Source organism: Oncorhynchus mykiss, chromosome 31, assembly GCF_013265735.2.
Source record: "Oncorhynchus mykiss isolate Arlee chromosome 31, USDA_OmykA_1.1, whole genome shotgun sequence".
In the NCBI taxonomy this organism is placed as follows: Eukaryota; Metazoa; Chordata; class Actinopteri; order Salmoniformes; family Salmonidae; genus Oncorhynchus; species Oncorhynchus mykiss.
The window spans coordinates 37,798,023-37,822,051 of NC_050571.1; the positions used below are offsets into that span (position 1 = coordinate 37,798,023).

General features: G+C 40.4%; 1 protein-coding gene and 1 long non-coding RNA gene across 3 annotated transcripts in view; one reads left to right on the forward strand and one right to left on the reverse strand.

Annotated features, from left to right (window-relative positions):
* Positions 1 to 13,325: 13,325 nt before the first annotated feature.
* Positions 13,326 to 17,972, reverse strand: LOC110505121 (ankyrin repeat and SOCS box protein 5). Of its 2 annotated transcripts, XM_021584108.2 has the most exons (7): positions 17,687 to 17,972; positions 15,814 to 15,893; positions 15,618 to 15,725; positions 15,255 to 15,405; positions 14,788 to 14,922; positions 14,251 to 14,442; positions 13,326 to 14,096 (listed from the first exon to the last, which is right to left on the reverse strand). In XM_021584108.2, exons 1-7 carry the CDS (start codon positions 17,925 to 17,927, stop codon positions 13,969 to 13,971), a joined length of 1,035 nt encoding a protein of 344 aa, XP_021439783.2. In that variant the 5' UTR covers positions 17,928 to 17,972; the 3' UTR covers positions 13,326 to 13,968. The 2 variants fall into 2 exon arrangements, with proteins under 2 accessions (XP_021439783.2, XP_021439784.2); XM_021584109.2 differs by lacking the exon at positions 15,618 to 15,725.
* The window catches only part of LOC110505122, a 73,234-nt gene continuing 65,992 nt past the window's right edge, over positions 16,788 to 24,029 (forward strand). Inside the window, exon 1 of the long non-coding RNA XR_002470686.2 lies at positions 16,788 to 17,124. This is a non-coding gene — a long non-coding RNA (uncharacterized LOC110505122). The remainder of the gene's footprint in view (positions 17,125 to 24,029) is intronic.

Genomic DNA, 24,029 nt, shown 5'->3' on the forward strand with positions numbered 1-24,029 from the left:
AACATATTCCAGTCCACGGGATCAAAACAGACTTGACCAATAGAACTCTTCAGTTTTTGTTTGTTGGCGGGGAGCAGCAAAATGGAGTCATGGTCAGATTTTCCGAAAGGAGGAAAGGAGAGGGCTGGTAATGTTCTGGTAATTATGTGAGCTGGCTAGCTACAGATGTAGAATTATAATTTGAGTTTGCTACAGCAGAAAAATAACCCTGCTGCAAAAGGAAATGTGAATTATTATGTGGAATATAATTAATTTACATTTTTGCAGGGGTTGATACATTTTCACAGACTATTCTCTCCACTACTGCATGGCAAGCGGTACCGATGCAGCAAGTTGGGAACCAACAGAACCCTGAACAGCTTCTACTGCCAAGCCTTGAGACTACTAAATAGTTAACCAAATAGCTATCTGCATTGCCCATCTTTGCACTAACTCTTTTGACTCACATACGCTGCTGCTACTGTTTATTATCTATCCTGTTACCTCGTCAATTTACCCCTAACTACAGTTCATTCAGAAAGTATTCTCAACACTTGACTTTTCCCACATTTTATTGTGTTACAAAGTGGGATCACAATTGACTTTGTCATTTTATGTCAAACATCAACACAAAATACTATTTTAATGTCAAAGTCTGAAAATAATCCACAATATGTAAAGAAATTTGTGAAAAAATTCAACACTGAAATATCTTGATTAGATAAGTCTTCAACCCCCTGAGTAAATGCACCATTGGAGTCTTTCTGGGTAAGTCTCTTACAGGTTTCAACACCTGGATTGTGCATCGTTCTGTTCAAAATTATTCAAGCTCAAATTGGTTGCTGATCATTGCTAGACAACCGTGTTTAGGTCTTGCCATTGATTTTCAAGCAGATTTGAGTCAAATTTGTAACTTGACACCTCAAGAACATTCATTGTCTTCTTGGTAAGCAACTCCAGTGTATATTTGGCCTTGTGTTTTTGGTTATTGTCCTGCTGAAAGGTGAATTAATCTCTTAGTGTCTGGTGGAAAGCATACTGAACCAGGTTTTCCTCTAGGATTTTGCCTGTGCTTAGATCCATTATGTTTATTTTTTTGTCCTGAAAAACTCCCCAGTTCTTAACTATTACAAGCATACTGCACTCATAACATGATGCCCAAAATATAACGCCTTGTAATTGAGGACAAAAAGTAAATTGCTTTGCCACATTTTTGGGGGGCAATATTACTTTAGTGCCTTCTTGCAAACAGGATGCATGTTTTGGAGTATTTGTATTCTGTACAGGCTTCCTTATTTTTACTCTGTCAATTAGGTTAGCATTGTGGAGTAACTACAATGTTGTTGATCCATCCTCAGTTTTCTCCTATCACAGCCATTAACTCTCTAACTGTTTTAAAGTAACTCTCTAAATGTTTAATGCCTGTAACTTTGTAGTGATTGGGTGTATTGATACACCACCCAAAGTGTAATTAATCATTTCACCATGCACCAAGGGAAATTCAATGTCTGCTTTTATTATAATTTTTTTTACCCATCTACCACTAGGTGCCCTTCTTTGACAGGCATTGGAAAAACTCACTGGTGTTTGTGGTTGAATATGTGTTTGAAGTTCACTGCTTGACTGAGGGACCTAACAATGTATGTGTGGGGCACAGAGATACTGTAAGGTAGTCATTCAAAACTCACGTTTAACACTATTATTGCACTCGGAGTGATTCCATGCCATTTATTTTGTGACTTGTTAAGCACATTTGTTACTCTTGAACTTATTTAGGCTTGCCATTCCAAAGGGGTTGAATACTTATTGACCTAAGATATTGCAAATCAAATCAAATGTTATTTGTCACATACACACTGTCAGCAGAGGTTAATGCGAGAGTAGAGAAATGCTTGTGCTTCTAGTTCCGACAGTGCAGTAATATCTAACCAGTCATCTAATAATTCCCCAACAACTACCTAATACACACAAATCTAAAGGGGTGAATGAGAATTTGTACATGTAAGTACATGGATGAGCGATGGCGGAGCGGCATTGGCAAGGTGCAATAGATGGCAGAAAATACAGTAAATACATGTGATATGAGTAATGTAAGATATGTTAACATTACTAAAGTGGCATTATTTAGAGTGCATTGTATAAAGTGACAACTGATTTATTAAAGTGACCAGTGATTGGGTCTCAATGTAGGCAGCAGCCTCTTTGAGTTAGTGATTGCTGTTTAGCAGTCTGATGGCCTTGGAATAGTAGCTGTTTTTCAGTCTCTCGGTCCCAGCATTGATGCACTTGTACTGACCTCGACTTTTGGATGGTAGCGGTGTGAACAGGCAGTGGTTCAGGTGGTTGATGTCCTTGATGATCTTTTTGGCCTTCCTGTGACATCGGGTGCTGTAGGTGTTATGGAAGGCAGGTAGTTTGCCCCCAGTGATGCGTTGTGCAAACCGCAAAACCCTCTGGAGAGCCTTGCGGTTGAGGGTGGTGCAGTTTCCGTACCAGGCTGTGATACAGCCCAACAGGATGCTCTCAAATGTGCATCTGTAAAAGTTTGTCAGGGTTTTGGGTGACAAACCAAATTTCTTCAGCCTCCTGAGGTAGAAGCAGTGCTGTTGCGCTTTCTTCACCACACTGTCTGTATTAGTGGACCATTTCAGTTTGTCTGAGATATGTACGTCGATGTGGATAGGGGGGGTGCTCCCTCTGCTGTTTCCTGAAGTCCAAGATCATGACATTGATCAGAGATCGTTTTCCTGATACCACACTCCGAGTCCTCTCACCTCCTCCCTGTAGGCTGTCTCGTCGTTGTTGGTAATCAAGCCCACTACTTTTGTGTTATCTGCAAACATGATGATTAAGTTGGAGGCGTGCATGGTCTTGCAGTCGTGGGTGAACAGGGAGTACAGGAGGGGGCTGAGCACGCACCCTTGTGGGGGCCCAGTGTTGAGGGTCAGCGAAGTGTAGATGTTGTTTCCTATCTTCACCACCTGAGGGTGTCCCGTCAGAAAGTCCAGGACCCAATTGCACAGGGCAGAGTTGAGACACAGAGCCTCCAGCTTGATGATGAGCTTGGAGGGAACTATGGTGTTGAATGCTGAGCTGTAGTCAATGAACAGCATTCTTACATAGGTATTCCTTTTGTCCAGATGGGATATTCAGTGTGCAGTGTGATGGCTATTGCATTGTCCGTGGACCTGTTGGGTCTGTATGCTAACTGAAGTGGGTCTAGGGTGGCCAGTAAGGTGGAGGTGATTTGATCCTTGACTAGTCTCTAGTCAAGCACTTCATGATGACAGAAGTAAGTGCTATGGGGCAGAAGTCATTTAGTTCAGCTATCTTTGTCTTCTTGGGTACAGGAACAATGGTAGCCATCTTGAAGCATGTGGGGACAACAGACTGGGATAGGGAGCGATTGAATATATCTGGAAACACACCAGCCAGCTGGTCTGCGCCTGCTTTCAGCTTTTCATTATTAATGAATTTGTAAAAATGTTGAAAAACATAACTCCACTTTGCCATTATGTGCTATTGTGTGTAGGCAAATAATGTGGATCCATAATAAATACAAATAACTCTGCACTTCGACTCGATACTGGTAACCCGTGTATATAGCCAATTTATCATTAATTATTGTGCATGTATTCCTTGTGTTATTATTATTGTTGGGAAGGGCCCTTAAGCATTTCACTGTTAGTTTACACTTGTTGTTTATGAAGAATGTGACAAATAACATTTCATTTGAAGCTTGACATTTTCAAAGTGGAATTTACAAACTTCAGATGCCTTTGTAAACCTCAAATACACCACACGTTTCATATTTCCTGCATTGAAGGATAGTTCTTCTGCAACAGGGTGATCGAATGAATATTCTTCATCTGTAGCTAACAAGATAGCAATTGAACCAAAACATTGTGTGGAAAATAGCTTTTAGTTGCCTGGCTTGTCCTAAATACATTTTGAAACAGATCAGGGGGGTTTTCTGTGTGAAAAAAATAGAGCATGTCATACCGTTTATGTGTTTATACTTAGGACAAGTTTAATGTCGACACAAAAACAATAGAATGTTCATGATTTATTGCGTGCCAAAAGCCAGTAAGATGAAAGCAGATGCTTATACTGAGACGTTAGTGGGACTTTTACGTACAGTATATCACTGCAATCATGACTACCTCGGGTTGGCGGAAATTAAACTACAGGCATTTCGTCTTGGTTCGAAAGGGGTATAAGATCAAATCAAATCAAATTTATTTATATAGCCCTTCGTACATCAGCTGATATCTCAAAGTGCTGTACAGAAACCCAGACTAAAACCCCAAACAGCAAGCAATGCAAGTGTAGAAGCACAGTGGCTAGGAAAAGCTCCCTAGAAAGGCCAAAACCTAGGAAGAAACCTAGAGAGGAACCAGGCTATGTGGGGTGGCCAGTCCTCTTCTGGCTGTGCCGGGTGGAGATTATAACAGAACATAGCCAAGATGTTCCATTGTTCATGAGTGACCAGCATGGTCCAATAATAATAAGGCAGAACAGTTGAAACTGGAGCAGCAGCATGGCCAGGTGGACTGGGGACAGCAAGGAGTCATCATGTAAGGTAGTCCTGAGTCATGGTCCTAGGGCTCAGGTCCTCCAAGAGAGAGAAAGAAAGAGAGAAAGAGAGAATTAGAGAGAGCACAAAGGACACTGAATAGGACAGGATAAGTACTCCAGATATAACAAACTGACCCTATTCCCCCGACACATAAACTACTGCAGCATAAATACTGGAGGCTGAGACAGGAGAGGTCAGGAGACACTGTGGCCCCATCCGAGGACACCCCCGGACAGGGCCAAACAGGAAGGATATAACCCCACCCACTTTGCAAAAGCACAGCCCCCACACCACTAGAGGGATATCTTCAACCACCATCCTACCGTCCTGAGACAAGGCCGAGTATAGCCCACAAAGATCTCCGCCACGGCACAACCCAAGGGGGGGGCGCCAATCCAGACAGGAAGATCACATCAGTGACTCAACCCACTCAAGTGACGCACCCCTCCTAGGGACGGTATGAAAGAGCCCCAGTAAGCCAGTGACTCAGCCCCTGTAATAGGGTTAGAGGCAGAGAATCCCAGTGGAAAGAGGGGAACCGGCCAGGCAGAGACAGCAAGGGTGGTTCGTTGCTCCAGAGCCTTTCCGTTCACCTTCCCACTCCTGGGCCAGACTACACTCAATCATATGACCCACTGAAGAGATGAGTCTTCAGTAAAGACTTAAAGGTTGAGACCGAGTTTGCGTCTCTTACTTGGGTAGGCAGACCATTCCATAAAAATGGAGCTCTATAGGAGAAAGCCCTGCCTCCAGCTGTTTGCTTAGAAATTCTAGGGACAATTAGGAGGCCTGCGTCTTGTGACCGTAGCGTACGTGTAGGTATGTACGGCAGGACCAAATCAGAGAGATAGGTAGGAGCAAGCCCATGTAATGCTTTGTAGGTTAGCAGTAAAACCTTGAAATCAGCCCTTGCCTTGACAGGAAGCCAGTGTAGGGAGGCTAGCACTGGAGTAATATGATCAAATTTTTGGGTTCTAGTCAGGATTCTAGCAGCCGTATTTAGCACTAACTGTTAGTGCTTTATCCGGGTAGCCGGAAAGTAGAGCATTGCAGTAGTCTAACCTAGAAGTGACAAAAGCATGGATTAATTTTTCGGCATCATTTTTGAACAGAAAGTTTCTGATTTTTGCAATGTTACGTAGATGGAAAAAAGATCAGTCCCACTGTCCATGTAGTCTAATTCGTGGTGATCTAAAAGGCAAAACTGATCCTAAATCAGCGATCCTACACTGAGTAGCTTGATACATTCGGGAAAAAAGACACCTTCTGTGAATGTTCTATGAGTGAAATTCAAACCATTGGTCAATGATTGGGAACATTTATTTCAATAATCTAACAACATATTCATATACTTGTTCACATCTCTGATGAAATTTCAAAGAAAACAAACAAGCAATTGCAGTATCTCTGTATTTCATTGTGGTTATATTCCACTCATATCTATCCAAGTATAGGTTAAACGGGGAGTACATCTGCTCCACTGTCTTTTCACAATTATGTGTTATATTTAACTTCTATAGAGAGATCAATTTAGGGCCTGGTGTTACAGTGTAGGTATGGGGTCCTGTCAGAGGGCATTACTAACATGGAGTTATCTAAGGATAGATACAGTGGCAATAGAGTGGTGGGAGGCTGCCACTAAATGTCACAAGATAGCTGAATTTCAGTTTACATTCCAAATGTCACCATATTACCCTTTATAGTGCACTACTTTTGACCAGGGCCTGTATTGGGAATAGGGTGCCATTTGGGGTAAAGCAGTGTCCTCCCACTACATTACTTTTTCATTAGACTGTCATTGGCAGTTTGGTAATTTCTGTTTACATTTTTATCTCAGGAATAAGGGGAAATGTATTTGAGCCTGCCTTATGAGAATCTAGCATGTACAGTAAAGTAGCTGACAGCTAATTAGTCCTGAATGCATGTTGTTCTTACCAAATGTAATAAAATATGTAAATAAGCAAGTGTGGTTCATTGCCCACACAATAATGGAACACTATATTAGCATCTGCTATAAAGGATGCAGCGCTAAATACACATACACACACACACACACACACACACACACGCACATACACACACGCGCGTACAAACACACACACACACACACAAAGCGCCCCACCCTTGGCTTGGATACCATTGCCTCACACACACAGGCCTGCCGTGGCTGCTTTGCTAATAGGGCTGGGAGATTTGCTGTTGGGGGTTGCCATCTTTTCTGGGGGAATCCTCAGCTCGCAAGCCCCCGCAATACCACCCTGGCTAGTCATGTTCCTGTCTGTGCTATCAATGAGGGGGCTGACCTCCCCCCTCCTCATGCCCACTTCCCTCCCTCTCATCCCCCCCATCCCTCCTGTTTAGCACTGTCGGTATCGATGGATGGAAAGAGAGAGAAAAAACGGCAGATGGCGAAACGCTCCGTGAGGGCATCTAGGCAGTACGCATCCCTCGTCAGTTGGCTGGCACTGCCAAGCCCTGTATGAAATGATGTGTAAGAGTTTGCGTGTGTTTGTGTGTGTCAGTGTGTGAGTGTGTGCGTGAATGTGTTTGTGTACGTGCGTCCATTTGAAATGATATGCCAACGTTTGTTGCTCATCACAAACAGAGGGAGCCAAAGAAGCTCACAGTAAGCTTATTACTGTCCCTGGTTGCTCTCCAGTTTGTGCTCTATGTGCTCACAAGTTGCCATAGTAACCAGCTCCAGATATTGTTCAATAGGAAAGATGAACAGGTATGGAATAAATAAAAACAGCTCCTCTGTAACCTCAGCCACTTGCTCTATTCATCATTATGGTTTATTCCTACTCGTTTCAGATGAACACATAAAAAAAAGTTCACAAAATGTGTTTGTACAGTGGCATTTTTCTCTCTCCATTGAAATCTACTGTATTATTTGCTCAACATCGAAAACCCAGCAATTCCAATACAAATCACTGAGCAACCGAACAAGCCAAGATAGTGTTCGGTGTTAAGTGCTAATGTGTGTTCACGCCCAGTTGAGCTGAGAGAAATCAACAGAATCGGACATATTCAAGAGGTTAAAGTTTACAGAACACCAGTGAGGAGGTTAATACTTGAATAGGGCTTTGGTTCTCTTTGACAACCATGGTAACAAGACGGGGGTTGTTTGAATGAAGCCATGGAGAGAGAATTTATGTTTCCTTTTCGGGAAAGACACCACAAAACCACTATGGGGAGTTATTTAGTATGACTCATGTTTGCTGCATATCAACTAACATGCAGCTGACACTTAAGAAATGCTGCTAGTAGTTTGCATATGATTTGTCGATAGACATCATCTATGGGCGAAAGGGTAAAAGACCACATGCATATCCGACGGCTTTGAGCAGATGCTGGATATCAAATAGCCTCAATGTTCAAAGGAAATATATAAGGCTTGCCAGTATATTGTAGCAAAATGTTGACCTTTCGTTTTACCAGAAACATTGGTGCAATAAACACACTAAGCTATGTACAGTTAATGCATCAAATCTGAAAATGTATACATTTTCTTAGGGAAAATGGTAACACATACACTGAGTGTACAAAACATTAATATTGAGTTGCACCCCCTTTTGCCCTCAACCTCAATTCATCGGGGCACGGACTCTACAAGGTGTCGAAAGCATTCCACAGGGATACTGGCCTATGTTGACTCCATTGCTTCCCACAGTTTTGTCACATTGGCTGGATGTCCTTTGGGTGGTTGACCATTCTTGATCAGTGGTGGAAAAAAGTACTCAATTGTCATGCTTGAGTAAAAGTAAAGATAACTTCATAGAAAATGACTAAAGTAAAAGTGAGTAAAATACTACTTGAGTAAAAGTATAAAAGTAGTTGGTTTAAAATATACTTAAATATCAAAAGTAAATGGAATTGCTAAAATGTACTTAAGTATCAAAAGTAAAAGTAAAAGTGTAAACCGTTTCAAATTCCTTATATTAAGCAAACCAGACAGCACAATTTTCTTGTTTTTTTGTTGTTGGCATTATTTTCTTTAGTAATGTAGTGAAGTTAAAGAAAAAGCTGGAAAAAATATAAATAGTAAAGTAAAGTACAGATACTCCAAAAAACAACTTAAGTATTACTTTAAAGTATTTTTTACTTAAGTACTTTACACCACTGTTCTTGATACACACGGGAAAATGATGAGCGGAAAACCCCCAGCAGCGTTGCAGTTCTTGACACAGTCAAACCGGTGCGCCTGGCACCTACTACGATACCCCGTTCAAAGGCCCTTAAATCTTTGTCTTGCCCATTCACCCTCTGAATGGTACACATACACAATCCATGTCTCAATTTTCTCAAGGCTTAAAAATCCTTAATTAAACTGTCTCCTCCCCTTCATCTACCCTGATTGAAGTGGATTTAACAAATTACATCAATAAGGGATCATATCTTTCACCTGGATTCACCTGGTCAGTCTATGTCATGGTGTTCCTAATGTTTTGTACACTCAGTGTATTTCACAGTCTGCAGTCTCTCCCTTTCTTCACATTATCTCCAGGAGATCTCTAGCCAGATTCATGGGTGTCAAGCCTGAGGGACCAGACTACCAGAGCATTATCCTATTTGCTAAACCACAGGCTTCACAGACCACATGAAGGGCTGGGCACACAGACAAAAAAAATATCAGGTTGTCATCCATAAAAAATAAGTTTACAGCTCAATTGTAAATTTAGCATCAAGGGGCGCAGGCTGCGGTGAGATTTAGGACCTACAGAGCAGCCCATTGGGAGTTAGAATTGGCTTTCAGTGTAATCTGACTACTCTCAATCCAAATGGAAAGCAAACAGCAACAGCAGCAAGGGCTATCACAAAATATTCCCAAATTATTCAGGATGATAAGAAACTCTTCCAAACAAAATTCATAATAAGTGCTTATGAAGGTAAATCTTTACTTTAAACTTTGTACTCTACAAAATGCTGTCATACAATGACAGCAGATGTCATGACAGTTGACAGTGTATGGCAATTGCCGTGACACAGTCTTGATGTAATGAAAATCGTTATGATGATGCAATGCCAGCAGTAAGCAGGCATATTAGCTGACCTAACAAAGGTTTGAAAGCATCTGCTAAATGGCACATTTGAAATACAATTGTAACAAGTGTATAGTCAGTTGATGTAAGCAGACACCAGCTCTGGCAGTTGAAATATCAGATCAGTTCCAATCAACTAAACAGTTGTGTAAATAAAATACCGTCCTAATAACTAGAAGCATGGTTCTGTTCATAGCTGTGGAAAGTAGGAGTGCTGAGGGTGCTTTCTTTTTTACAAAATTAGTGCACTGGGCCTTTACTACTCCTGTATTCAGGGCTGGTCCTCGCCATTCTGCTGCCCTAGGTGATACAAAAATATTTTAGTCCCCACAAAACTAGAATAGTCCCAGTAAGCAAAATGACATTGAAGATAGGTTCGGAATGAAAGGTGAAAGACGTCTTTTGCAGACGTTGAAATCAGGTTAATTTTCGGTTCTGAATGAAAGTTGAAAAGACATCCATGTCTTTATTTCAACCAAAACAAGGCCGATTCAGACGAATTCTGAACCAAACACAGAGGTCTATGTTTGGGACAAATCAAGGCTGGTCTGCACTGGACCAAAAACCAACGTGCGGGGAAATCAAGGCTGGTCTGGACAGGAACAAAAAAATATGTCCAAAAGACTTTGGCTTCGGTCCGCGCTTACTGGGGTGTAGCCTACTGGTGTTGGCCTGCAATGGAATTTTATGAATGCCCATCCATGTGTTAGGCCCACCATTTATAAAACAGGCTGTTGCATTGGCTTTATTAGTCCTGATTCCTGTAACTAATCAATTTGGCTATTTAAGCTCTGAATATCAGCTACCCCACTTTATCAGGAGTTATCCTGAGCCTATTTGCAATGTGTTTACACAGCGGGAAATGCGTAAGTATTTCATTTTCTGCTTGAATCAGCTCATACAAACTTGAAACCATTGGTCATGACATCATGACATTTGATTGGGCACCATTTAGGTTAGGCTCTTTATTATATAAAAAAATGCCTGTCTCATTACATTGTCATACATTTTATCTCCAGCCTGTAGGCTACAGAAAAGGGCACATTCTCGTTCTACCATATACTATATCTGCTACATGATTTATGCCTCTCTCCAACAGCACCCTAGAGCTCTAGGAATGAACAAGCAACATGTTTTGCGCCTCTGCCCTTGACAAAGTGGGCACTATTGATCACAGGGCGGCATCAGCGCTCACCCAAAAAGCCCATATGCCACTGGTTGAGAGAAATTGTCATTGGGCTGAATTATGTGAGGTTTTATGTGTTGTTGGAGGTGCGTCTTGGTCAGTTCAGTTCAGAAAATGTCTGTCTCTTCAATCTGCCGCCATAGTAGGCTGCCTAATTCTGGCTAAATAGCGTGCCTGCCTTGCCTGTATTAGCGGACCGATGTAGCCCGTTGTATAAGCTGTGCAAACAAAGCACACAATGGATTCAAGACAAGGTCGTTTTTATTGATCCCAGATTCTAAGTTTGTCAGTGTCAAAGTAGCCTGTCATTTTGATAATTTGTGAGGTATTAAAAAAAGATTCTGCTGAAGTCTGGAGTCATCTAAAATTACGTAGAATTGTGTGGAATGCATTTCTAAAAGTCAACATTTTTCCTGGACCCTAGGCTACAAGTTCAAACATGGTTACTATTCATTTCAATTTTTGGAATGTTCTGGGAACGTTCTCCAAATGGTTTGACATTCCGAATGTTCTCAAATGGTTCAGAGAATGTTAAGAAACAACGTAGTTCCGTGAGAATTTATGTATTTCAGCATAACAGCTTTCCTCATGGTTCTATTTAAAGTCATGTTCTCAAATTGTTATGAAAACTTTCCATATAAACCACAAGAAAACTTTAGTAATGTTCAGAGAAAGTTCTGAGAATGTTTTAAAAAAAACATATACATTCCATTTTCAGCATCATCAAAACTATCTCTATCCTCTATCTTGTTAAGTGTGCTCTGATGTGTTGGCTGCACACACTAAGTGACCACACCTGATCTTAATGAGTGCTTGTTTCCTTTGAAAAGGTGTTTGTTTGAATAGACTAAAAGTAACAGCTTGGTAAGCATATAAAAACAGTCAGTTGTGAGCTCCATCCTGGTGGTGCAGTTGACTAGGGGACTAGCGGAATTCTATGATTCGAGTACAGAACATTATAGGTAAAAATGTCACTGATTCCGTTTCACTGATGCACAATAAAAAATAAGTGTGTTTGCATGATTAATGTGTAAGGAAATGTGTGTCCTATCTGTGCTTGGAGTTCAAAAAGGTTAAACTAAAATAAGCTAGCAGTGTTACTAAAGTCTTATTCAAACATTCAGTGAAAGTTGTTATTTAAAAACCTACAAATAACCTATAATTTCCATATTCAGTGTGTTAATAAAACCTCCCAACAAAGCTTTCAAGGAACCAGAGTAAAGCGTTCTCCGAACCTCCACGCAACCTAAAAATAAACGTTCCCAGAACAGGCAAAACTTTCACGACTGTTCTCAGAATGTTTAGAAAACATTTTACCTGTCAAGAAACGTGGGGCTTTGTTCCAACAACTCCCAAGACACCAAATGTGTTATCTGGGTAGTCATAAATCAACATGGTTGAGATAGATGCACTAGGCATATTACTTAGCACTAAAATATACTGTAGTAACGAGACTTGACACTCCAAACTGAAATTAGGGAATTGACAGACAGACAAGAGAGGCTGACAAATGTCCTATTCACATTATTTGATTAAAAGCTGTGTATGTTATAACTGTAATGTTAATAGATAGCACGGAGCTATAATACAGCATGCATTTTGCAAAATTGCCGTTGGTTGTGCTTTGATTTTCAAACTCCCTTGCCTATGATTTTAAACCAGTCACAGCACCGCCACCTGCTGGTAACCAGCTGAAATTGTAATTTTAGAGCAAATACTAATGATTGAGCTACTGTAAGTGTAATGGACTAGTGAATAACTAGGTAATACCTTCCATGATAGTTATTAAGAACGGATGTGCTTTTATTAGTTCATAGAGGTATAGAGGTACTTTTATTAGAGCCATCGTGTCAGAGGCAAGTCAGAGGCATCTCTCACAAATACACACCAAACGGCTGCATCTCCTGGCCTTTTCGTTTGTAAACAGCGAGTGTCTGTCTGATGCACCTCAATCACCCTGAAACATACGACTTTGCTCCCAATGGATGATTCACATGACTCTAAAAAAGGAAAAGTGAGTAGAATTGAAAGAAAGCCTACAGTGAAGACCTTACTGTAAAATGTCTGTGGGAAAAAAAAATGCAACTAAATGTACACTCACTTGAGCATATTCTTTGGAGGAGATGACAAATCTAGGCCTTGCACCCACTTGAGAACTTATCGTGGCAATTCTGTCTTTTTCGGTAGGCTGTGCATAAGTAATTGTTAGCTAGCCAATCAGCTGTAGCTTCTATGAACCAGCCACATGCTTATGACATGACACGAAAATATTATTTACTGTTGCTGTTACTTTTCCTATTCAGTATTTAGCTAAAGTTGTTGCTATAAAATACTGAGTCTTGTTTTGGTAAACGAGCTAGCTAAGTTAACCTGCTTTACTAGCCCATATGATATGATAGATTTCACGTTGATCAACAGTTCTATGGCAACGGCCCTACTTCTCCTTTCTCTCGGGAAAGTGAATGTTTTCACGGGAAGGTACATTGTTGCCACGCACTGAAAGCAGCTTGCTTTTGAAAGACTTGCGAAATGCAAAGTGTAACCTTGAATTCAAAGCGTTTTAATAAGATAATAGCTCGCAGCTCAGACAATGATATTGCACATAATAAAACACACCAAGCAATCAAATGTATATCTATATTTTGGAGGATATGAATGCATGTTTGTTTTGTTCTCCAAATTGGTAAGGATTTTGGTGAATTTCAAGTTTTGCCAATGCATAGGTCTAACGTAAATCATAGAACAAGGTGATAAACCACTATAGTGTAATAATCAAAATTAAGCAAATGTTTCCATAAAACACATGCACTTTAAATTGTGCTATTGTACATGTATGAGCATATGTGCCAGCCATTTTTATTGACTAAATAGTGAAAAGAGGCACTCATTTTCTAAGTGTGTTTTACAATTGAGCTCTGGATTTACATGAATCTCTCCCTTGAAAATGTTCATAGCAAACCATGGTTGTTGGTCATTGCTCCAATCCCAAATTTGAGCATTTGATCTTGTGAACCACACTAAAATCAAGTATAAGCTAAATCAAGTATGTATTTCATTCCTTAAAGTGCCAGTTGTGTCAAAAGTGCTCCTTCAACCATTGCAGGCTGTTGAGTTCCCATGAATGATTGACACATGGAAGAAGCCACCACCACAGAGTCTGAAATTGTGACGTTCTCTGGTTATCATCTGTACTGGAGGTAGTTCTTGAGGGGATTGGGCAGGGGTAGATGGTTGATGAGGTGAAACCTGTCGCGGCCCACACAGTCACGGATGCGCTGGCGACACAGCTGACTCAGTGGTTGGGGCGTGGCTGAAAAAAGGAAACAAAATATCTTGATGGTTTTGTTTAAATAATATAATGGAAAGTTAGTTGGACTTGGGGAATGAAGCAAAAACACTACGAGACTTTGGATATAGGAATTTACGAATTTCAAAAGATGACTGGATAAAACTATAGAACTTACCCTCATAGACCAAAAGGAACCCCTCTGTCAGGCTGCTGGGGGGAGCGGCCTCCACAGGCCTCTGGAACTCCATGTTCCTGGCATTGATATCTGCCCCAAAGTCCAACAGCAGCTTAACAATGGCTATGCAGTCCTTTTCAGCGGCAGCATGTAAGGGAGATTCCATATATATACCTTTCTGTACATTTGCTCCTGTGTGGAGGGAAACCAAGGTAAGCATACTATGGATTTAATACACATTTAATAGTCCTTGGTCATTCAGTTACAGGATTTGAGTACTCTATCACTGGTATAACATGATGTATTTAGACTTGTGTACACTTTTATGCAGGTGGGTGCAACATATTAGTGGTGTAGAAAAGAGCAGATGCTCCGAGCTATCCCACCAAGGCCAAGCTATTACTGCATAGTGAGAGTGTTATACATGTACTGTACATTTCACTACTTTGGGAGACAGTAATAATCTTACCACTAGTTTTCACTCCTTCTCCCATCATGCTATGGTGCTTTGGCAGAGAAGAGGTGCATGTGCCTCACCTTCCCTCAGCAGCCTCCGGACACACTCTATCTCCTGAGAGACACAGGCGGTGTAGAGGGGTGTTCCCAGGTGAGGAATTTCAAAGTCCACATCTGCTCCCCATCTGACTAGAGTCTCCACACACTCACTGCTGCCTGCCCACAATGGGCACATACATGGGAGTCATTAGGATCGTCTTTCCGATTACTGCGGTGGGTGTCTTAGCTAATTATTTCTGCACCCGTAATATCCTCTAAGCATTATGGGACATACTCTGACTTGAATTATGTTTGTGTATCTCAAACATGCACTGTTACATCAAATACTGTACTCTGATCGGTGACATTTTGATTCAGATTTTTACGTTTAATGTATTTGCCTCAATCCCAAGTTAGAATACAGCCCAAAAGTCTGTGAAGCATACTTAAAGGTTTGTACTAGATGAATTAAGATAAGGATGTTGGAGTGATACAGGTACTGAGCATACCTTTACTGCTGGCTTCGTGAATGGGCGAGGGCTGAAATACCAGCGCCTCGGGTTTGGCCCCGTTCTCCAGGAGGACCTCTGCACATGATACACTACCCACTGAGCACGCGTTGAACAGGGGAGTTACCCCGTCAATGGTGGTGACGTTCACCTGCACAGAGTCTCATGTTAACTCTGACCGCTTAGCTGAATAACATAGCACCATTTTGGGGCAGAGGAAAAATAACAAGTTACAGAGAACAAGAAGTATTTTCAGAAGCCTTATTGACACATTTCTTAATTCATTATTTACTAATAATTATTATTGTTTCGTAAAAAAATATAGTATTCTTGATTATAACTGTATCTTCTTCAGTGACTCACATTGGCTCCTGCAGCGATCAGAGCTCTGGCACATGCTACATGGTCTCCAAAGCAGGCCTCGTGGAGAGGACTCACATGGTCTATAGTGACCACATTTACATTGTGGCCCTGTGGGAGCAGCAGAACACGACCATAGTACATTGCAGAAGGTAAGTGGGTGCACACACTGAACTGAAGTGGATTACCTTTGGCTCACCTGTAAAAGGAGATTCCTCAGGGCGAAGAGACGACCTTGGCATGCAGCATCATGTAAGGGTGAGCGGTCTGCCCAGGACCCTGCAGCAAACATAAATGCTTATGTCACTCATAACAACTTACAGTCTTACAGTTTTGATGAATGATTCCATTTCACTGGGCAAATGCATACACCTGGGTCAATATCCAGAATAATGCCAGATGTGTTCCAGACTGCATCATCATTGTTGCCTCCCTCCATATCACAGATCTATAACACTGCTGAAAATGTTGTATTCTATTTCTCTTAGTTTGAGGTAAAGTACTAAAGTTCCATGCAGTCCAATCGTGGGATGAATACATACTGAGCCAATATGTCTACACTGGGAATAGCCGTAAAATCACTTGACTCTCGGTTCAAGTTATCTTGAAATAACCTGCTTGATGTAGCAATCAAAGACCAAGCCACTGTAAGTCAGAAACAAAACTTGTTCTGTGAACTACATCACTGACCTTTAATGACGCACAACAATATTTTACTTTGTGTTGCTGTTTGCTGCATTGGTGCTCCCTTTGCATGGACCAAGCATGTTGGCACACTGTCTGTCACTGACACTGAGAAGTTTAAGTGTTGTTTTGGTCTGCAGGTCTGTCTACAGTACACATACCTTATTCGTAGACGCTAACTGCTTTAGCGCCTATTGACGATAGTATCTTCTGACTGGGGGAGTTTTGTTAAGAGCCTTGAAACTTGCTCTAAACATTAACATGCAACACTTGTGGTACGTTTTTGGAAACATAAGGAATGTATCTTGGGCTCCCGAGTGGTGCAGCGGTCTAAGGCACTGTAAGAGGTGTCACCACAGTCCCTGGTTCAAATCCAGGCTGAATCACATCCAGCTGTGATTTGGGAGTCCCATAGGGCGTTGCGCAATTGGCCAAGAATTGTCTGGGTTTGGCCGGGGTAGGCTGTCACTGTAAAATAAGATTTTGTTCTTAACTGTCTTGCCTAGTAAAATAAATAATAAATAAAATCTTTCATATCAGCGCGAAATAATTTTCTAAAGACAAAAGGTTACATTTCTAAATATCTTCATAGTGTTAGGGTTAGTGTTATTTATTTATTTTTTGATTAGGGTTAGTGTTCCCACACAGCCATATCTCCATGTTACATCGCTTGTTTACGGAAGCCAGATGGAAGACATAGACGGCCACCTGTTCTAGTTAGCTATCTAGCGTGCTCTGAACACCTGTGTGTAAGCGTAACAGGGAGGAAATGTAGTTGGTCAACTGGAGGACCACACAGCTTGTGGATCTGTGCACAAATTCTACAGTAAGTATGACTTTTTTATTTGAAAGATAATTGCTCGCTGATTTCGAAAACTGTTTTGAAGCGATGACTATTGACTTTTTTTTTTAAACGTTAAAAGACAGGGTCGGAATTGTAGTTCTCATGGAGCCAAATGTGGCCGAATGTAACCCTGCACAAGGAGAAGGGTTTTCGGGAGCAATAGTACACGACAGTCAGGAATGGAAACTAGGGCAAGGGGGTGGGGAGGCACCGCGTGTTCCCGTTCTATTAATACAGCAGGGTGGAAATTGAACTGACCAGTATGGACTGTGTATACACAGACACGTTTCAGGTAATTTTCATGTTAAGGTCAATAAAGTGAGTATATGCGTTATTCTCAGTATTCAGTGTGTAGCCTAATCATAAAACAGGAGACCCTTCCATTCCATCAGTTAATCTCTTCCTAAATATGAACTCTTCAGTTTACAAGGCAAAATGCAATGGCAAATATAAATAGCATGATCATTTGAATATAGTCAGTATTCCAATGTTCCAATTTTTTTTGGACAATGGATCAATGTAATAGAGAGATGTGTGTACTCACTGTGTCCTTGACCAAAATCATAGAACTCTGCAGATATCCTGGCTGCCTCCTTGCGGTTCCCTCTGATGATGTAAAAGTAGGAGAGGCAGTTGAGGCTTATCTTAATAAAGAGCTTGAAGCAGAACAGTGCCAGTATGGTGAGGTAAACATTGGAATAATGCAGCGAAGCGAACGGATTCTCTGTTGCCTCTGTCATATTGCCCCCTCTTTTGAGCATGGCTCTGCTATACTGAGGGATCATATGCCACTCTCAAGCAGTCCTCACTGAACTAGCTGATATAATATTGTCTAGCTGCTGTTTCTGTGCCTGTATTAAAATAGTGGCTCTCGTTGTCATTGTGGTGCAGTGGAGTGCCATTTCTATGACGGAAGTCAATATCAACCTGTAATCATGATACATTTTTTCTTGAACAATCAAAGCATGAAGCATTGTCCACTATTGGTTGCGATGCATTTTAGGGGCTAAATTCATTACAACTTGTAAACCAGACTGTATCTGGTCCAAAATAATGTTATTCCATAAGGAGTAGGGGAATGTAAAAATGTTTAGTGCACTTTTAATCCAGGAACAAGGAAAATGCCTACATCAAGGCTACATTACCAACTGTACATAAATAAGACAGATCATTTTTAGTATGTTGTATATGCAGCAGAGGGCAGTATAGGCTAGCTCATGTGTTTTGACGAACTGTAGAGATCAGCTTATGTCAAAATTGACCTTTCGTAGCAGGTTAGGATAGTTTGCAGTTTAGGAGAATTAACGTAGAAGGTTAGGAGAATTGCATTAAGGTTAGATAAAGGCTTAGGGCTAGCTAAAATGCAAAAAATAAAATTGACATACATAGTATCTTTTCTAGATCTGTAACTGGAGGAAAATGGGGAACGGTCATGCTTTTTCAATTTCAGTGAAGGGGAAGGTTTAGTTAAAAAAAAATATATACTCTAATCCAGGGGAGGGTCATGTAATTTGTAATTTATTAAATCTGATTTTGAATTAGTTGCTTACTAGGCCGATGCCACCCCTCATCTCTGATTCTCAGCTGGGCACTCAATATCAAGGGCTACGATGGGAGTAAAATCTTCTTCTGATTTTTATATTTATTAGGCCTAGTCCAAAAATGCAATATCTTGCGCGCGGACTACCCTATAGCCTATGTTCTGTTCAGTTTGAGAAGGAGAGCGTTAAGTGAGAAGGAGGACCGGAGGTTAACTTTGATAGCTTTCTGCTTCTATAATGGATTATTTTTTGCCCGTGATGTCGGCCTATTTATCTGAGTTATTTACCTCACAATATCCAGATTCAAGTAACTTACGTTGTGGTGCTGAAACTGGAAGCAATCAATCGGACATGGACAGCTCATGGTGATGAAAGTAGGCAAATTTGAGTAGGCATAATTAATTTCAACAGTCTTCATTTTAATCCGACTTTGCTAACAACAAGAGGGCTTTGTGTTGGAGCCTATTTCTTCCTATTTAAGAAATAAGAGGTAGGCCTACCTGTTTGACAGAGGAAATTAAGCTACAGGCTGCTATATCCATATATTTGTTGGTCAATTGCTGTGTCAGTGAATGGCTGTTAAGTTAAAACCAAGACTCGAATTGAGGGGGTATGAGAGCCATAGGCCTGCCTACCTTTTATTAAAGAAAATGGCAAAAAGCACAGGCTTGTCAGCTTAAGACTTGGAAGAAAATGAAACGGATCCTAATATATGAAGTGATCTATAACAGAGCTTCTGTCCTTTTGATGCTTTATACTACAAACAAGATGTAAAATACCCGGGAAAGACGTGATATCATTGTTTCGTTAACATTCAGAGGCTGAGCTACAACCTATAGCTGAGGAAACAAAACAATGACTTTCCTTCAGAAGTATTCTATCAGTTGATTAAGCCATTCATTTTCTGTGCAATAAAAGATGATTAAACACAGACAGCTTTTAGGGAAACACTTGTGACCTCTTGTTGGGAAGAAGAGTAGCAAGCAGTTAACGCTTACATTTTTCTGCATTGGTAGGACTACTCTGTCTGGGGTGGAAAGGTAGGCCAAACTTTTGAAAGTACCATGCTCAGATTTTATATCAACACAAACGTTTAACCAATTATATTAATTTGGGGACAGGTCGAAAAGCATTAAACATTTATGGCAATTTAGCTAGTTAGCTTGCTCTTGCTAGCTAATTTGTCCTATTTAGATAGCTTTTTGTTGCTTGCTAATTTGTCCTATTTAGCTAGCTTGCTCTTGCTAGCTAATTTGTCCTGGGATATAAACATTGAGTTGTTATTTTACCTGAAATCCACAAGGTCCTGTACTCCACCAATTAATCCACACATAAAACAGTCAACCGAATCGTTTCTAGTCATCTCTCTTCCTTCCAGGCCTTTTCTTCTCTTGACTTGATATTGCGATTGGCAACTTTCATGAAATAGGTGCATTTCAAAAATTATGTTTGACCAAATACAATGCTATTTCTCTGTAAACAAATTAACAACAGACTTACAACATGCTTATAGAGAAGGGCACTCAACATGTACTGCACTGACACAAATGACTGATGATTGGTTGAAATAAATTGATAATAAGAAGATTGTGGGAGCTGTACTGTTAGCTTTCAGTGCAGCCTTTGATATTATTGACCATAACCTGTTGTTGAAACTTAAGAAAAAAAAAAAACTTAAGCGCTATGGCTTTTCAACCTCTGCCATATTGTGTATTCAGAGATATTATATCTAATATAACTCAAAGGGTTTTCTTTAATATAAGCATCTCTAATGTCAATGTGTGGTGTACCGCAGGGCAGCTTTCTAGGTACTCTACTCTTTTCTATTTTTACCAATGACCTGCCACTGGCATTAAACAAAGCATGTGTGTCCATGTATGCTGATGATTCAACCATATATGCATCAGCAACCACAGCTAATGAAGTCACTGAAACCCTTAACAAAGAGTTGCAGTCTGTTTTGGAATGGGTGGCCAGTAATAAACTGGTCCTGAACATCTCTGAAACTAAAAGCATTGTATTTGGTACAAATCATTCCTTAAGTGCTAGACCTCCGCTGAATCTGGTAATGAATGGTGTGGCATTTGAACAAGTTGAGGAGACTAAATTACTTGGCGTTACCTTAGATTGTAAACTGTCATGGTAAAAACATATAGATTCAATGGTTGCAAAGATGGGGAGAGGTCTAGCCGTAATAAAGAGATGCTCTGCTTTTTTGACACCACACTCCAAAAAGCAAGTTCTGCAGGCTCTAGTTTTGTCTAATCTTGATTATTGTCCAGTTGTGTGGTCCAGTGCTGCAAGGAAAGACCTAGTTAAGCTGCAGCTGGTCCAGAACAGAGCGGCACGTTTTGCTCTTATTTGTAATCGGCTGATATAAATACTATGCATGCCAGTCTCTCTTGGCTAAGAGTTGAGGAGAGATTGACATCACTTAATCTTTTTATAAGAAACATGAATGTGTTGAAAATCGCAAATTGTTTACATAGTGAACTTACACATAGCTCTGACACACACTTATCCCACCAGACATGCCACCAGGGGTCTTTTTATAGTCCCCAAATCCAGAACAAATTCAAAAAAAGTACAGTATTATATAGAATCCTTATTGCATGGAACTTCCTTCCATCTCAAGTTTCTCAAATAAACAGCAAACCTGGTTTCATAAAACAGATTAAGCAACACCTCGTGGCACAACGCCTCTCCACTATTAGACCTAGATAGTTTGTGTGTATACATTGATACGTAGGCTACGTGTGCCTTTAAATGTTTTTTTATGTAGTTCTGTCCTTGAGCTGTTCTTGTCTGTATTATGTCATTCTGTATCATGTTTTGTGTGGATCCCTACTGCTTTTGCAACAGCTAATGGGGATCCTAATCAAATACCAAAACTGCGTGTCCTGATCGCATATGGTGTGGATGGAAAAAATTTAAGCACCCGCCCGCCCGCCCGGTCTAGTCAGCATGGGCTCTGGTCTGTCCAAGAATTGATGGTAAGTGGTAGTCATGTTCTCTGCTATCCACTTTGTTTTAATTATTAAAAAGTGTCACTTTTTTTAAGCTTTCAGGGAGGGTTTAGGTGAAATATATTTTGCTGAACAGAGGGCCGTCCATTTTCATTTCAGAGAGATCAAATTTTCTTCAAGTAACCCTTATTATAAATAACGTTCACTCCCTTATTGTAGCTAGCTAACATTAGATAATTGCATTACTAACTAGCTAACGTTATTTTCTGCAGAGGAATGCCACCAATAACACCTTCTAGATCTTCACTGGTCGTCAATACACAGTTGAGACCCTTTGAAAGGAACTCTTCATGAACATATTTTTTTTTATCAGACACTGATGCATTTTTCCAAAATAAATGGTTTTCATTTTCCACTTTGCATTTTTCTCTGAGAACGTGTTCATTGCAGGTCTCTGAGAACATGTTCAATGCAGCGCCATAGAACACAGCTAGGGGGAGTGGCATGTTAGTGTGGGCCAGCATATTTTTCTCACACTTACTCAGTATGGTACTTAATAAAGTGAATAATAAAAAAAGACCATGGCTGTGTTCGAAAACCCATACTAACATACTGTATACTACATAGTTAATGAGTATACAGTTGAAGTCAGATGTTTACATACACCTTAGCCAAATACATTTAAACTCAGTTTTTCACAATTCTTGACACTTAATCCTAGTGTCCTAGTGTTTTAGGTCAGTTAGGATCACCACTTTATTTTAAGAATGTGAAATGTAGAATAATAGTAGAGTGATTTATTTCAACTTTTATTTCTTTCATCACATTCCCAGTGGGTCAGAAGTTTACATACACTCAATTAGTATTTTGTAGCTTTGCCTTTAAAACTTATTTGGGATAGAGGGCAGTATTTTCACATCCGGATGAAAAGTGTGCCGAAAGTAAACTGCCTGTTTCTCAGGCCCAGAAGCTAGGATATGCATATATATTTAGATAGAAAACACTTTGAAGTTTCTAAAACTGTTAAAATGATGTCTGAGTATAACAGAACTTATTTGGCAGGCAAAACCCAGAGGACAAACTATCCAGGAAAAACAAAATTGGAGGTCACTGTGTTTTCAATTAGATTTCTATGGGGAACTATATTTATGAGGGAACTGGGTGCAGTTCCTATGGCTTCCACTAGATGTCAACAGTCTTGAGAAATTGGTAGATTTTTTTTTCTTTTGAGAAATGAAGAAGTGGGGCTGTTCATTGTGAGTGTCAAGGCAAGTGGACTCTTCTGTGTGGCATGCGTGAACTGGTGCTCGCTCCACGTTGTTTTTATCCGCTATTGAACACAGTATATTCCGTCTTCAATTTTATTGATTATTTACTTTTTAGGATATCTAAGGTTGGATTAGGAAAGTTGTTTGAAATGTTTGGACCAAGGTTACAGGTAACTTACTAGATACTTTGTAGTCATGTTGGGCAAGTTGGAACCGGTGTATTTCAGAATCAAACGTGCCAAATAAATGGACATTTTGGGGATATAAAGAAGGAATTTATTGAACAAAAGGACCATTTGTGATTTTTCTGGGACATTTTTGAGTGCAAACAAAAGAAGATCTTCAAAGGTAAAGCATGAATTATATCGTTATTTCTGACTTTTGTGTCGCACTTGCCTGGTTGAAATATGTTTTTCATGTGTTGGTATGCGGGGCGCTGTCCTCAGATAATCGCATGGTTTGCTTTCGCCATAAAGCCTTTTTGAAATCTGACACGGCATCTATCCACAAATTAAGCTTTATTTTGATGTATTGCACTTGTGATTTAATGAAAGTTAAATATTTATAGTAATTTGAATTTGGCGCTCTGCAATTTCACCGGATGTTGTCAAGGTGGGACGCTGATCTGAAAGAAGTTAAACAATTTAACTTGGGTCAAACATTTCAGCTAGCCTTCCACAAGCTTCCCAAAATAACTTGGGTTAATTTTGCCACATTCCTCCTGACAGAGCTGCTGTAACTGAGTCAGGTTTCTAGGCCTCCTTGCTCGCACACGCTTTTTCAGTTCTGAACACAAAGTTTCTATGGGATTGAGGTCAGGACTTTGTGATGGCCACTCCAATACCTTGACATTGTTATCCTTAAGCATCTCCTTTCTGAGTGGTATGATGGCTGCATGGTCCCATGGTGTTTATTCTTGCCTACTATTGTTTTTACAGATCAACGTGGTACCTTCAGACGTTTGGAAATTGCTCCCAAGGATGAACCAGACCTGTGGAGGTCTACAATAATTTTTATGAGGTCTTGGCTGATTTCTTTTGATTTTCCCATGATGTCAAGCAAAGAGGCACTGAGTTTGAAGGTAGGCCTTGAAATACATCCACAGGTACACC